Source organism: Nipponia nippon, unplaced genomic scaffold (genome assembly GCF_047370975.1).
Source record: "Nipponia nippon isolate SJK-2023a ecotype South Korea unplaced genomic scaffold, ASM4737097v1 scaffold_2, whole genome shotgun sequence".
NCBI classification, from domain to species: domain Eukaryota; kingdom Metazoa; phylum Chordata; class Aves; order Pelecaniformes; family Threskiornithidae; genus Nipponia; species Nipponia nippon.
Window position 1 is genome coordinate 122,682,813 of NW_028262336.1, and position 15,271 is coordinate 122,698,083.

Below are 15,271 nucleotides of genomic sequence, written 5' to 3' on the forward strand. Positions count from 1 at the left end.
CGTAAAAGAAAAATAAAATCCTCTCCTTTAGTGGATCTCAGTGGCAGATGTCAACACCTTCATCAAGGACTGGGAATAAGCAATGAAGGTCTGCAATGGGAGCAATCTCATACAGCCTGAAAATCAGCTGAAAGATGGCAGGCAAAGGATGTTAATGAGTATCCATCATAAAAGAACAACCGCACCCTTCACTTTGGGACTTTGCGCATGTATCTTAGTCACGGCCAAAACGTCTTGCATCGGGAGGGGAAAACTGTAGATCGGGACTGCTGAATTCTGCTGCTCCTAAAGCAGCTCTGCTGACCAAAACCCAAGGGTGGCAGCCAAAGCTGGGGTGTACAGAACACCCCTGCCTGATGCTCCCTTGGGAGCAGAGCTCTGGATGCCCTGTGAAGCAGCGGTGCTAGAGGAGAAGCAAAAGGAGGCACCCAAGGGCTGTAAATGGAGCTTGTAAGACAGAAGGGAGGAGACGGGACAGCTGGTGCTGGGCTGGGTAGAGGTGAGGGAGGGATGAAGACCGAAGAGGAACTGGGGCAAAAGGCTGCGATCTGACACAGGGAGCATGGGGGTCGGGGTGCAAGACGGGGACTACAGCCACAGAGAGAGTGAGATGCACAATAAGGGTGGTGTGGTAAGAGTGGAAGGGATGGCGATGAACTCTCCAGAAGAGCAGTGCATGCAAACAACCTCAAGGAAAGGTGAAAAAATTGCCTACCACAGGCATATTTGCTCCCGACTCCTGGGAGCCATGGATGAGGCAGCAGCTCTCGGGTACACCCTCCTGAGCCGAGCAACATCTTCCTGCACAGCCTCCCTAAGGACACCCAAACCTCTACCAAAGAACTGTGCTATTTCAGGTTGACCCACTGCTTCCCACCACCTCCTGAGCAAGTCTCCCCCTGTATTCCTCTTTGCAAAATCAACTTCTTTCGCCAGAAGTTCAGCGTGATCAGATACCCATCATATGATCGAAAAAATAAATAGCTGTGCCACATCAGGTGGTAGGAAACGCTGCCATTTCAGTCACATGAGGTCCGACTGTCTGTCCACGTGATGGGCAGAGCTGGAGGAAGCGTGCAGCTTTTCACTGCCTTCATAACTGGCTATGTGGCTTTCTCTGTTTAAAAAAGAAACATTAAATAACGTCAACCCATATTGCGTAATTACCCGTGGAAGCGCAGGGCTGAAGTTGTCAGCTGAACTGCTTTGGCATTACCTCTTCACTTACACGGCGTTAGGACTTTATTTTGTAACAAATACATACAATTTAAATGTTCGGTCACATTCCTGGCGTTCCTTCACCGCCGAGTATTACTTCACTGATGACTCCAGATGGCTTATTAACAACATAGACAAAAAGTCACTTTTTCAAGCAGCAACTGTTTATTATTGGGAAAAACATTAGGACTTTATTTTTTTCTCTTACATATACTTGATTTGAATAAAAATAATTTAAGATTTTTAAATTTTTTTTATATTACATGAAAATAACTTGAAACAAGGACTGTGAATTTTGGAAGCAAGAAAACATAGACAAAACTGTTGTTTAGCTGCTTACATGTAGTACTTGTATTTTTTTTAACTCAAATAGACAATCACAATTGTCATTCCAGTGAAAAAAATTAATCCATCTATAAAATATCTTGAAGTCTGAGAATGGTATATAGTTACACTAGAAAGTATTCATAATATAGTGTGAGTTCTAACGTATTACCTAAAATATATAACTTCTCAGACTTTACAAGGTCAAATATTTTAGACCATATTCCAGTGGAAAAACACTCCAAACCTATTATGATCCTTTTAAAGTTCTTGTTGAATTAACTTTTATTTCCTTTTGAGGAATTTTGATATAATATTTCAAGAAATAAAATATTGCATACAAACTAGCTTGCAGAACTTTATTCACACCAACTTGGACAACCACTGTTTTAAAGGATGAAGCACCTTTAGTAACAGTGATAAAGCAGCACTGTTACAGTAGCTGATGAAGAAGCAGATTTTGTGCACAGATTGGTACGATTTTCATGACATTCCTGTAAATCTGATAAAAATTACTGTATATTCAGTAATAAGAAATTAAACTAATGGGAATTAAAATATGCTTAAGGCTGGAGCAGGATTACAGTGTTACAAGACAAAGATTCTCTTAATTAATCCAATTCATATCATCTGACAAAGACTTCCAATAAAACACTGATTTCGTTTTTCTTTTTAAAATACATGCAACCTACTGCAATTTCCGTTCCCCGGCTTACCTCATCTCTTTTCAGTTGAATGTGAATATAGTTCATCTTTTCATTAACTTGTAGGGTAACAAACACCATTCAGCATCACCTGAATGGATTCTAACAAAAAAAAGCCCCAAAAATCAAAAAAAGCAATTACCACGTCAAGGTCTCACATTAGAATATAAACTATTATCTGCAGAAATATGCAGGGTAAAAATTAGATGGAATTTGCATAGGTAGTTATTTGCACTGAGTACCATGTTAAATTTAATGTAACTGTCCCAGTCGTGGCTGTCTGATGGACCGACGGAAAACCACTCTACTGTGTGCAAGGAAAAAAATACTATTAATACAATCGTCAAAACTGCTCTCTTGTAACAGTCTAACCTCAGGGGTCAGTTGTCTTTTAAAGAAATGCTTGAAATGCTGGCTGGCATTGCAGCTTGACAAACAACCCCATGCCATCTAAAGTGACAATGTCAAGCCCTTTAAAAATAAACATTTAATTTCAGCATATTTTGGGGGATTTGTTTTGTTTTGTTTCGTTCTTGGCTTTTTTATTTTTGTAACTGGCTGCTGTTTCCAGCACCATCTCAGAGGCTGGAACGTTTCATTCCTTCCTCTGCCGGTTTTGTCATTTTCCACTTGGCAGATACTGACCACCACACCCCGCTGCTCCGCACGGCGCAGCAGGCACCGGTACCGCCGCCTTATTTTCCTTGTCTGTATCGTATCGTCAGTGGGATTTACAGCCCTGGAATGTGATTTCTGAATTAATGTGCATTTTCTTTTCCTAAGGAATGCCTTACTTTACAGCCATAGCTGTGCAAAAACACTGTGATTTTAAATGAGTGGGCCGTGTCTCTTTTAAGATAAATCAGTGATGCAATTTAGAAAGCCAAAGAGGCATTTTCACCCAACTGCAATAGTTCTAAGATCAGATAAAATTTTGGACCTAAACTATGCCATTTGTCTTCCTTTGTAAATTAAGAATTACTTTTAGTTTTACCAAGAAATATTCTACTGGTATGAACTAAAGAATTTTTGAAATTATTATGCATATCTATGTTTTACTTCTCTTCTCTAAATATATTACTCATTTGTTTAATTCATTCAGGAATCTACCATACTGCCAACCAACTACAGTAATCCAGAAACATTTTCTGTGTATGGAAGGGGCTTAATCACTAAGCCACATCTTCCTGCAAAGCTTCAGTATTTTTGATTGGTAAAAAGCATTTCTCATTGAAATAATACTGAAGTGGAGCCCAAGCCCTCCTCCTTATATACGACTGTTAAGTTAACTAACTTTTCAGGACAAAATGCTGATCACATTCAATGACAAGATACACTATCATTTTCAAGACAGCTCCAGCGGTAGCTCTGGTGGTACAACCGTGTATCTTGGGTCAAGCTTAGGTGTGAAATCCTTGAAGTTCTTAGATGCCTCAGTACCAAATACATCTAAAACTTTCCTGTTCATGAGAGCAAACCTGAAAAAGAAGAGACATGAGAGAGTGAACAGATCATTCATTTACTTTTGAAAAAATAAAATTATTAAAAATTATTTTATTTAAAAAAATTAATTTATTTATAAAATTATTAAAATTCTTTCACTTCATGAAAGACTATCCAAACCTTTGAAATACAGGCTTCAGCCTGCACTGTTCAGAGACTGCAAGTTTTTCATCTTGGGCAATAAAGATTAAAAAAAAAAAATTGACAAATCTAATTAATAATGCTTTGTGTAGATATACGTTATAGAACACAACTTGTGGAAAACGGGAAAGGAGAGTCCCCTTCTACTTTTAACTTCACAAAAAAACTCAAACCAGAATATACTACTCTTCTTTCTCACCCCAGCCTCGCCAACTCTGGCCATGCCTGCCCAAGTGTGGATAACAATTTTACGGGTGTTGCAACTTATTTCCACCTGTTTAGTCTTCAAAATTGTTGAGTGAAAGACCTATGAAACATCAGAAGAATCTGCCTCTATGGAGAGAGTGTCAAAATTACTATTACAGAGATCTACTTCAGATAAAATAAATGAGCAGAACAGAATTTCTTCTCCCTCCTCTCTTTCAAATAAAGCAATCCTAGGGTTAGCACAAGAGGGAAAAATGCAGCCAAAACTGGACATCTGCACTGACATCATCCCCTGTATCATGTTTGTACAGCCTCAGAGGTTGCCTGCAGTCTGCCTCCAGGCATCCCACGGAAAGCTTCCCACTACGTCTAGCGATGTATCCAGTCACCTCCTGTCCCGCTAAGAGTGTACTGTGCCATGGGGAGTGCAGGTTCAACATGCTCCAGGGACTGGCCTCTGATTTCACTTCTATTTTTATAGTCTCGAGAGCTCAGTGTCACGACAAACGTTACCTTTTATAATCCCATTCATAAACTGACCTACATCATGATTTGGATGCCTTGTTTCTGCCACATAGTACCTCAGTATAACAGTGTACACTTCACTAAATTGTATTTTTATAAATTAATTACAGCAAAATCTATTTTAAAAGGTAAGCATTTTAGATCCCTGCAGCAAATAAGAGAAAAAATATCCAATAAGATACAACAATGTAAATTTGTGATCAGTGAAAATGATGTCCTTATAAAAGCCTACTGAAAATGATGTCCTTATAAAAGCCTACTGAATCTTCAAAGATTTCTTAGGAAATACTCTGACATTTCTAGTAATGCTTTTAAACATGTAGTAATACCATGTTGTCAATCACTGTACATACTAAGTGATTTCTTCAACCTGTATAGTTGTTTACTGGATTCTTCATATTCCACTGAAATCTGAAAGCATTCCACCCTCCAACTGAACTAAAGATAAAAAAGCCTTCAAGTAAAACACTCATCTGCTAAACAGTCTTAACTAGATTTAAGTCTTTCCTCCTGTCATTAGACTAAACCCAGCAGCATCACTTCGGCAGCAAAGAACTTCAAGTGGACTGGAAACGATTTGAAAAGCAAAGTAAATACTCAGGAAATTAGCCTGTACTTATTCCTACAGCTCTGCTGTTGACAGTGAATGACACAGAAAGTTGAATGTGATCAATGGCGTGTTTAGACAAGCTATAACGTACTCCCAATTACATACCTGCCCTTCGTTAGTCGTAAAAGAAATTTCCAGTATGAAGGTCTCAGGTTCTGAACTTCCATGACAGCCTGCAAGGAGAGTATTCTGTCAAAGCCAGCTGACAGCATCAGGCAAAAGCTTCATCTGCTACATTATGTTGCCAAAACCAGTGAAAGGATAGTTATGGAAATACATATTTTTTTTTATTTTATTTTTTTAAAATCATCTCATGATTCATGGACCAAAAGCAGCTGTGATCACCTGCCAAGGTCCAGCACTGTCCGTAGACAAACCACTCACAGCTGAATTCGAGGCTCCATATGGCCACCACCAGCACAGACTGATATTCCCAGAAGACTATCTTTCAAAAGTGGTGGCAATTAACTCAGATCTCATTGCAGACAAAGCAACGATAATCATTATTCCTGCATGTGTGATTTTGCACTTGTGGATGCCAAATTTACCTGCCATTTTATCCCCCACTCACTCTGCATTTTGTGATCTACCATTTCTTGTAGTCAGTCATCTTTGTATTTCATGTTACGTATCTTAAATAATGTTATATAACCAAAATGCTTGTCTTCTCTCTATTCCATTACTTTTCCAGGTCACTTATGAATACAGTGAGTAACAAACATCTCAGCATAGATCCCTTTGCTAACTTCCCCCTCCTTCCTCCCTCCTAAACCCAGTAATTTATTTCCAGTCCTGGGCTCCTTTTCCAACTTGTTATTAAGTAATGAAAAAACCCTTTCCTCTTTTCTCATATTAACTTTATTTCTGTTAGCCTCACACGATGGTCCTCGCCAATAGTACTTTGGAGATTTCAATGCTGCAGACCTTCAGGCACATCCCAAGAACTAAAATATCAGCTCACTTTGATATTAGAATGAGAGATATTCCCAAATATATGGGAGCAATGTGGAGGAGGAGTGGAACTGTCCTGTTAAGCACAAGACAGCAGAAGAGTGCTTTAGGGTCATTTTATATTCTCTTTATTGAGGGGTACAAAAAATACATATAGCTCTGGAGGTCCAGAAATCATTCAGTGGGATGTTTCAGCAGAAGGTCTAGAAATGGAGAGATGTAATGGAATAGTAGAGTCATTTGGGTACCAGTGAAAAGGAGCTTTTCTAGCTCATGCAGCCGATAAAAGGACTGAGGGCGAAGGCATGTAATTGACTTGGAAAGTGCAAAAGATTATAACTACAGCGTGTTTCAAACATAAAACTTCCGATTTTCTTACTAGTCTTTGCAGATTCTTTCAACTAGGCAACTTTAATTCAAGTTAGCTGAAAGTGAAAACTTCTAGTTGACTCAAAAAGCACAAAATATTACAATATATTGTTTGTCTCCTTCAGAAACAGTCTGTTCATATGCTTATGAAAGCCCACACATTTACGTTCATCATTTTGAGATCGTTTCCAAAGAATTCAATGCTTTGTATAATGTAATCAGCTATAAGCATATCAGAAATTTGAGTCCCAGGAATGATCTTCCCACTGTGACACTCAAAAGCAGGATGCAGGAGCCCCGATTCACAGCATCTTGCTGGAATCACTATATCACACTATGTTTTCTCTATCACCATATCCCTGTACTCCTCATTTCATTCTACATTTGACTTAAACTAGAAGAACTTCATATTCTGTTAGAAGACAACGTACTTACTGCCTGAAAGCATATCGATGTAGAAATGGCATAGATGATGCTGTCTGCATGAGGAAAATAAGGAACCTTCCCTGCTTCAATGCCTTTGAAGTATATAGTCTATAAAAATAAACAAAAAAATGATGAATGAAACAAAATAAACAAAGTAAAAGTAGCTTTTTACTTTTTATTTATTTCGCCTTTTCAAAGTAACATGTCAACATTACTAACCTATGCTCATATATTTTTGTATATGTCCACAAATGTGACATTGATTGAGATAGCTTATAGAAGTTGTCCAAGATCAATAGAATAAAAGGCTATTAATGTATAGAACAGGACCTAGCAACAGCTTGGGTGTTAAAAGGGTAGTACAGATCTTAAAGATAAAAAAGGGAAAGATTGCTATGTTAAATTCTTCATTTTAAAAAAGCAAAAGAACAATGGAGTAACTATTTCAACAAAATGAATATTCACTGTTCTTAAACAGCTTGAAATCACGTACTTTTCTTTCTGAGAAAACATGTAAAGTTTATTTTCCTGAGCACAGCTTGACCTTCTAAAGCAGCACACGCCTCTTTGGTCAGTTACCCTTGGCTTGCGTAAGATGATAAAAGTAGTTAAAAAAAAAAAAAAAAAAAAAGGGAAGAAAGAACACACAGCACTTTTCGTATTTCACTGCAGCCACAATGTCTCAAAGTCCAGAGAAAACCATCAGCAATACAAGATAATATTGGTTTTTTACAACTGGTGTTCTAAAAGTCAATATAGATAACTCAGATTTGCTTTTATGTAACCAATATGTGAACTACTTTCAGAGCTTGATCTAGGATTACAAGGAGCAAGAATAAGCAGCGTTCATCTTCCCTTTTTATGTTTAATTTTATGCTTAAAAAAAATAGTTCCTTCTTTTTATATTCTTTGAAATGAATTCTGCTCTGGTAATGGAGGTGGATAAATATCACTAGGGAATGAGGCCCTCGAGGTCTGCAGAAGAAAGCTTTGTGATTCGGGGATGATGCATAATAAGAGAACGCGCTCAACTTATTCCAGTGGCGCTGTTGGGGAAATAACCATGACTAAGTCCCGATTTTATGGAAAAATAACAGCAAGAAATCAAAAGCTGGTTAGCAAAGTATAATCAACATACCCAAACTCTACAAACTTTTTTTTTCCTGGGCTCCTATATTTAAAAAGTTCATAGAAATAATTCAAGCCTGAAAAACAGTAATTAGAACGAAGTTCATTGCAAAGCTGGGAATTCAATCAGTTGAAGTATACTGACAAACAACTCCAGCTATAGACTAAAACCTAAGCTATTTTGAGTTATCTTATAACTTAATGCCAAAATTAGGGAACAAAGGCAGGAAGTTAAGCTGTAGCTTTTGGCAATAAATCTGCAATTAAGGACTAGGTCTGATTTATGTTTCTGGCAGAATAGACATTCTTGGAACTTTCAGATTTAAAAAAATTTGCAAAAGCTACAAAGCAAAGGGCTATCCGGAGATTAAAAAAATTCGTGGAGAATATACATGGAGACCAGTGGATAAAGAACTTTTAAAATGAGTCACAGAAAAGAAAATAAGAAAGAAATGAGACCACAGACCGGCACTGCCTCTTGGCACACACATACTGAAACACACCACTGCCACACAACTTTGCATTATACTGGAACTGTCTGACAAAGCCTGGGACGTTAATTTTCTTTTTCTGCCTTGAAAAAATAGATGAAATGAAGAACTCTGTTACGAGGGTAATATCTTACCTCTACTAGTTTGGACACCAGATACATAGAGATAGTAGTACTTTTGTAAAACATCATAGAAATGCCTGCTAGACACCCTGTAACAATTAGAAAACAAAAGTATTGTTAGGATTGTGATTTGTTGTTGCTGTTGCAGTATGTCAGCTCAACAGACTCTGCACAAGATTATGCTTTCCGTTGCTACAACAAAGTTCAGTGATGTTCCTGTGCTGCCCATCAAAATATGGTTTATGTCATTAAAAAAAAAGAGAGTTTTGAAACCCCGAAATAAATAGTTCAGTGCTTAGGAGCACAGCATCCAATTTCCTCTCTTATCCCACAAGGAAGAGAGACCTCTGAGGTTCCAGTACGTGATAGATGCACAAACCGCAAGGAAGGGCCTGCACCACCACACATATTTAATGGCAAAAGGGTCTTTCTTCAGATCCAGTGGAGCCCATCCTTTCAAATGTGTATTCTGTCACGTATGGAAGAGTCAGTATTTGAACCTCACATCTCTACAGTTGGAAAATAAAGGACAAGTTCACATTTGTGCATACAATAATACATTGTCCTTGAAGCTGACTGTAAAAAACACACCATTTGGTTGAATTTGCCTTACAATTTTCATTGCAACTCTTTATTTGAAGATACTTGAAACACCACTGCCACTTTGACACAACCTTGATGTACACAGTCCCATTTTCATCACAGAAGTCTGAAAAGAGAATGGGAGGACAGACAAGAGAAATATTTGCAGAGTCCCAATAGAGGCAATATAAACTTCTTGTCATGGACTCACCAGCTACAAGTGCATGAAGCTCATCATCTAGGTTTCGTACCCAACGCAGGAAGCAACTAGTACCCTGCAGGTGAACAGAGAGCAGGATTAGCCCTAGTTTTTCTCTTTCATAACGCACAGACTGGAGATATTCCTCCGTAAGCTAGTAATATAGCACACAGTATGAATTAAGAATGTAGCGTGGTAATACCCATAATCCACAGTACTTGAAACATTTCAGTGTTTTAATTAACAGTTTACTGCTACCATTTTTTTCAGAATCAGAGAGCAGATAAATCTAATTTGAATACAAATCTAATTCCAAAGCTAATCTTGAATTCACATCATCTTCATTTGCTGTAGTTGTCTAGACTCTTTCCCATGATAAAGTCTGTTTTCAACTACACACCAAACACCTTGAGATTTTTCCATAGATCTAATAAATTCTGGAACCAGGAAAACACATTAATCTAAAAAGTTAGAACTGCATCTGATTAAAAGACACAGTGAAATGCATAATAACCTGTTTGTTGACATAGACAACAATACACAGCTGTTCAGGCCAGAATGGTTGTAAGTAATTGTGGCTTAGGCTGCATTAAAATATATTTCATTTGGATGACTGCAGGTTACCAAATGATCCAGATTGTTCCACATCTGCCACATCCACTGCATTGTTTTTTCAACTGTTTTGGAAATCCACACTTTGTCTCCAGATTTTACCCCTTGTAAATTTGTTTGCTTCTAAATGGTTCAAGGTCTGCCTAGTAAGGCCCAATCCAGTGCTGATGGCACCAAGAGAACATTACATAATTCAGTATGACAGCTGGCTGATGTCTACTTTGAGATATGTGTGTCAGCCTCTTAATCCACCGTATGTGTGCTTTTCATGGAATCAAAGAATGATTTATGTTGGAAGGGACCTCTGGAGATCATCTGGTCCAGCCTGAAGCAGGTCTAATTAGAGCAAGTAGCTCAGGAACATATCCAGTTGAGTTCTGAGCATCTCCAAGGATGGAGACTACGCAGCCTCACTGGGCAACCTGTTCCAATATTTGGCCACCCTCACATGAAAACATATTTACTTATATTTCTTTGGACTCTCCTGTATTTCAGCTTGTATCCGTTGCCTTTCATCCTATCACTGCACACCTCCAAGACGTGTCGGTAGCAATAAAATCTCCCCTGAGCCTTTTTCCTCCAGCTTAAAACCCAGTTCTCCCAGCTTCTCCTCATACTTCGTATGACCCAGTCCTCAAATCATCTTGGTGGCCCTCAGGTGAACCCACTCTTGAGAAAGACATTAACATTAAAAGAAGAAATGAAGTAATAGCTGTGTCCAAAAATGGACACAGTACCACAGATGTGATCTCACTAGATATTTTAAAGTGCACATTTTTAATAAATAAATTCCTTGCAAAGCCATTGATACATTACAATTATGACAGTCAACTTTCCTACTCAAACTTGTAAAGTAATTTAAAAAAGGAAACCAGGCTACCATGGCCGACTTATTTTCTGCAAAACCATGTTTGCTGACATTAATTAACAGTAAGGGGAAGACAAAATCTTAATAGTACAGCTACTACAAACCTACAAAGGCATTTTGGACTGCTTTGAGGGACAAGATAGACTTTTTTTAAAAGCAGTCCATAATGCAATTCCTTTGGGTTCAAAATACATAGAATTATAGAATCACAGAATTATAGAATCGTTAAGGTTGGAAAAGACCTTTAAGATCATCGAGTCCAACCGTTAACCCAGAACTGCCAAGTCCACCACTAAACCATGTCCCTAAGCACCACATCTACCCATCTTTTAAATACCACCAGGGATGGGGACTCAACCACTTCCCTGGGCAGCCTGTTCCAGTGCCTGACAACCCTTTCAGTGAAGAAATTTTTCCTAATATCCAATCTAAACCTCCCCTGGTGCAACTTGAGGCCATTTCCTCTCGTCCTATCACTTGTTACTAGGGAGAAGAGACCGACCCCCACCTCGCTACAACCTCCTTTCAGGCAGTTGTAGAGAGCAATAAGGTCTCCCCTCAGCCTCCTTTTCTCCAGACTAAACAACCCCAGCTCCCTCAGCCGCTCCTCATAAGACTTGTGCTCCAGACCCTTCACCAGCTTCGTTGCCCTTCTCTGGCCACGCTCCAGCACCTCGATGTCCTTCTTGGAGTGAGGGGCCCAACACTGAACACAGTACTCGAGGGGCGGCCTCACCAGTGCTGAGTACATACTTAATAAACTATAAATAAAGGTCATGAGTATCTATAGAAGTAAATTACACTTTGCAATTGGAGCTTTTAAAAGACATCAAAATAATTTCAGCTTTTGCAATTGAAATATGTTTTTCTCTAAAGGCTCTTTTCTTAAAGTTTGAGCAAAAATTTAATTTTCAAATAAAGTCTGAACAGCCCATTTGCACTTTGCCATCAAAAATTTTAAACTCTGTAACCTTACAAATTCTTGTCTCTCAACCTGACTGCAAGTCAAGTGAAATGCTGTTTTGCTTACAAATAACACTTGTTTTTTTTAATTTTCAGTAAGTAATATTTACCCTGAATAACACAGAATTATCTTAAGTTTGCAGAGCAAGAAAAGTGGCAGTTGAAAAATGACATGTGAAATTAAGAATATAAAAGTGCAAAAACCATTTCAGCACGGCACTATGCAATATATTCTCCCTTAGGGTGTGTGCTTTGTCACATTCTCTTTTGGCATAAATAAACATAATTCAATTAATTCCAACAATGCTGTATGAACGCGCATCAGTTCGCAAGCTGTCATCTTATAATGGTGTAGAAGAGTAGATTTCCAAGCAGTAAGTGCAATGTCTCCTCAGCTGCACATGATATATGTTCTGCAATCTCCTGCTATTTAGCATCAAGTAAGAATTCCACATATTTGAGCCAAAAAAATCTGCAAATGGCTTCTCTCTGGCAACACTGCTGCTACTGCAGTCGCTACTTGTGTCTGCAGTAAAATGTTTTTGTTTAACAGCAAATCCCTTCGAAATCTGAGTTCCCTTTCTGTGAAGTACTCCTGATCCTGATACCATGCTGCAAAATTCTTCTGGTTTATTCAGAAACGACAGAAAAAACACACGGAATGGAAGACTAGTTTTATATTTACAGTTTGATTACTGCAATACGATAGAATTTGTTGGTGACATGCTGTGGCAAACAGTATCAGTAATATTAAGTGGCTAGACTTTTTAGTTCTTCGTGATACTCTGAAAAGTAAAATAAAAAACATGGCATTTGTCGTTTCTGTATGTTATAAGCTTACTTTGTATATACTGACGAAAGATCCCAGAAAAGCTCCAAGCTGGAAATTTTCCTTATTGTAGAAGAGAGAAAGCAGCCGAGATGGTTCTGTAAACAGATGCCGGAACGTGGATGGAATATGAAGGCAACACTGGATCAGGTAACCGATGCTAAACATCCTAATGAAGCCCTAGAGAAAAGAAAGAAAGATTTTGTGGTAAGAAACCACAAATTCAAAAAAGGAAAGCAAAAACATCTCCAGAAGTACTTATTTTTGACACTGAGCAGTATAAAACCCACTCTGCAGATACTACGTAAAATCCATCCCCATCTTAAAACTCAAAATCAGTTTTCTTTTTCCTGATTCCCCTGTAAAATAGCAAAGGCAATAAAATCATAGACAATTGACTCTCCTTTAATTTCTATGAATATCTGAAAGGCCTCAAGGGACAAACTCTACTTCTCTTCTGCTCCAAAATTCTGTCCTTTGAAATAATCCTGATGACTTCATTTCCAGGTTACTGACCAGCTTTTAACCACAAATGGGTATATAGAGGAAAGTAATGCGGTGGAAAAAAAGAGCACTTCTACACTCAAATGTCTGGAGAAAGCACTAAGGGAGGAAAAAGTCCACAAAAAATAAAATTTCAGAAAGTGCGAGAATTAGAAATTGACCCTGATGGTTTGGCACGTGCTCACATACCTTCCCTCAACCAAACTGGAGGCTGAGTGATGCCTGCAGCAAGAGAAAGGGTGAAACTGGAAGGGAGATTATGTGCAGAGCTACTGAGAAAGGATAACATGGGTTCCAATGATTTTTTCTTACTACTCCACCTTGGATACAGATCTGCTTTTTTACACCATGTCACAAAACCTCACTGACTTTTCCTTTCCAAATTCTTCTCCCCAGTTTCTTATAACTTCTTCCAAAGCTTCCAATCATTATTCTTACCCTATGGCTGAACTTCTCTAATCATTCTGAATAAAACCTATCCGTTTTTTGGTTGGAAGGTGCCTCATCTGAAAACTATCTGTGCATTCACCATTGGCAAATAAGACAGGCACCCAATGCTCATGATTTCTGTTGTTCATTTTTCGGAAGATACTCAGGGACACCGAGGCAATTCCAGTTACAGGGACAACTGGCAGAGGGTTTGACTGAGCCACCTTTGAAACTCAGAAACTCGAAACATTTTTGCCTCCTACAGAACTTTATAATGCATCATAAAGCTCATAAAATTTTATTGTGGTTAAACATCCAGTAATAAACTCTTCCTGAAGCAATTACTCTTCCTGCTACTCAAGAAGTGGTTTATGAGAATCAAGTGGAAGAAAATATATTGTGTCATCCAATGATCCAGTAGCTATGAATGAAAAATTTCCACTTCTTCGTCTGCTACTCTTAAAGGTATATAAATTGTACATACTGAACAGCTAACGACCCAGTGTTTTCTGATCATGTAATGAAAATGCCTACTGAAAGGCATGCAAGGTAGGCAGAGATGTAAATGCACTGTGAATTTTGTGTAGTTAAAATGTCAAAATTAAGATGAACATATATTCACCCCTAAAATTAAGAGGTACCCTAGTGTGAAGTACATACCCCTTGTCTTCCAAGAAAATTAGATGATTACGGTACCATTATATAAAAAGAAAGTCCTAAAACCAGCAGCTATGAACAAAGCCTAAAACAAGAGAACCAACAACAGTATGGTATGTTTGACGTTTTCACCCAGCTGTAGGAAAGGTTACTCTGATGGGCTGAGGAATACTGCATTAGGAAACACTTAAGTTCCAACTGAAAACACTCAAATACATCCATGATTTTATTTTTATGAGTCACCTACTCAGAAGTGCTGAACTGAAGGACTGAGGCTTAAGTTTTGATGTGCACCAAACAGCAATAAGTAGTGCACAAAATCTTTCTATTTAGCTGATTAAATCAACCAGGTGAATCCATATCACACTTAGAGGTGTTTTTCAGAGTCACAGAAAGTATTACATCTTATAATCAATGCACAATATTGTAGCTTTTCTCTTCCATAAAAAGACCTCAAATGATAAGGGAGGTAGAAAACAGCAGAGTATATGCAGGACACTATAATAAGCACAAGTAAGTGAAGAAAACTCTGCTAAGAGCCATTTCTCCAGAGATTTTGAGTTGGGACTCAGATCAGCCAGAAGTAGCAGCACACTGAAACTACATATCTGCAAAACCCATTGAATAAACCTTTTTTTTTTACCTTTTGAGAAACAGATTTCTGAAAAAGTTAATAATACAGTCCAGATATTGGCTATAACTCAAATTCAGAACAGCATGTGTGTGCACATAAAGAGAGTTCGGTACCATACCAAAACTCAGTCAACCTGTTGCAACATATTAGGAATTAGTTAAAATAATTATTTAAAATAAATTAGTTAAGATATTTAAAATTTGTTCTGGGTATACGGTTACCCATGTTCCTTCAAGAGACAGAATGCAGAGATTACAATAATCAGAAAATAATCT

The 15,271-nt window shown here is 38.1% G+C and overlaps 1 protein-coding gene across 2 annotated transcripts in view; it reads right to left on the bottom strand.

Annotated features, from left to right (window-relative positions):
* Positions 1–1,382: 1,382 nt before the first annotated feature.
* Positions 1,383–15,271, bottom strand: part of TMEM135 (transmembrane protein 135) — a 184,917-nt gene continuing 171,028 nt past the window's right edge. For both annotated transcript variants that reach the window (XM_087758856.1, XM_087758855.1), the window contains 6 exons: positions 12,785–12,952; positions 9,513–9,576; positions 8,732–8,808; positions 6,988–7,086; positions 5,338–5,405; positions 1,383–3,724 (listed from right to left, as the gene is read on the bottom strand). In XM_087758856.1, coding sequence (XP_087614982.1) covers positions 3,592–3,724; positions 5,338–5,405; positions 6,988–7,086; positions 8,732–8,808; positions 9,513–9,576; positions 12,785–12,952 — 609 coding nt within the window. In that variant the 3' untranslated portion in view covers positions 1,383–3,591. The remainder of the gene's footprint in view (positions 3,725–5,337; positions 5,406–6,987; positions 7,087–8,731; positions 8,809–9,512; positions 9,577–12,784; positions 12,953–15,271) is intronic.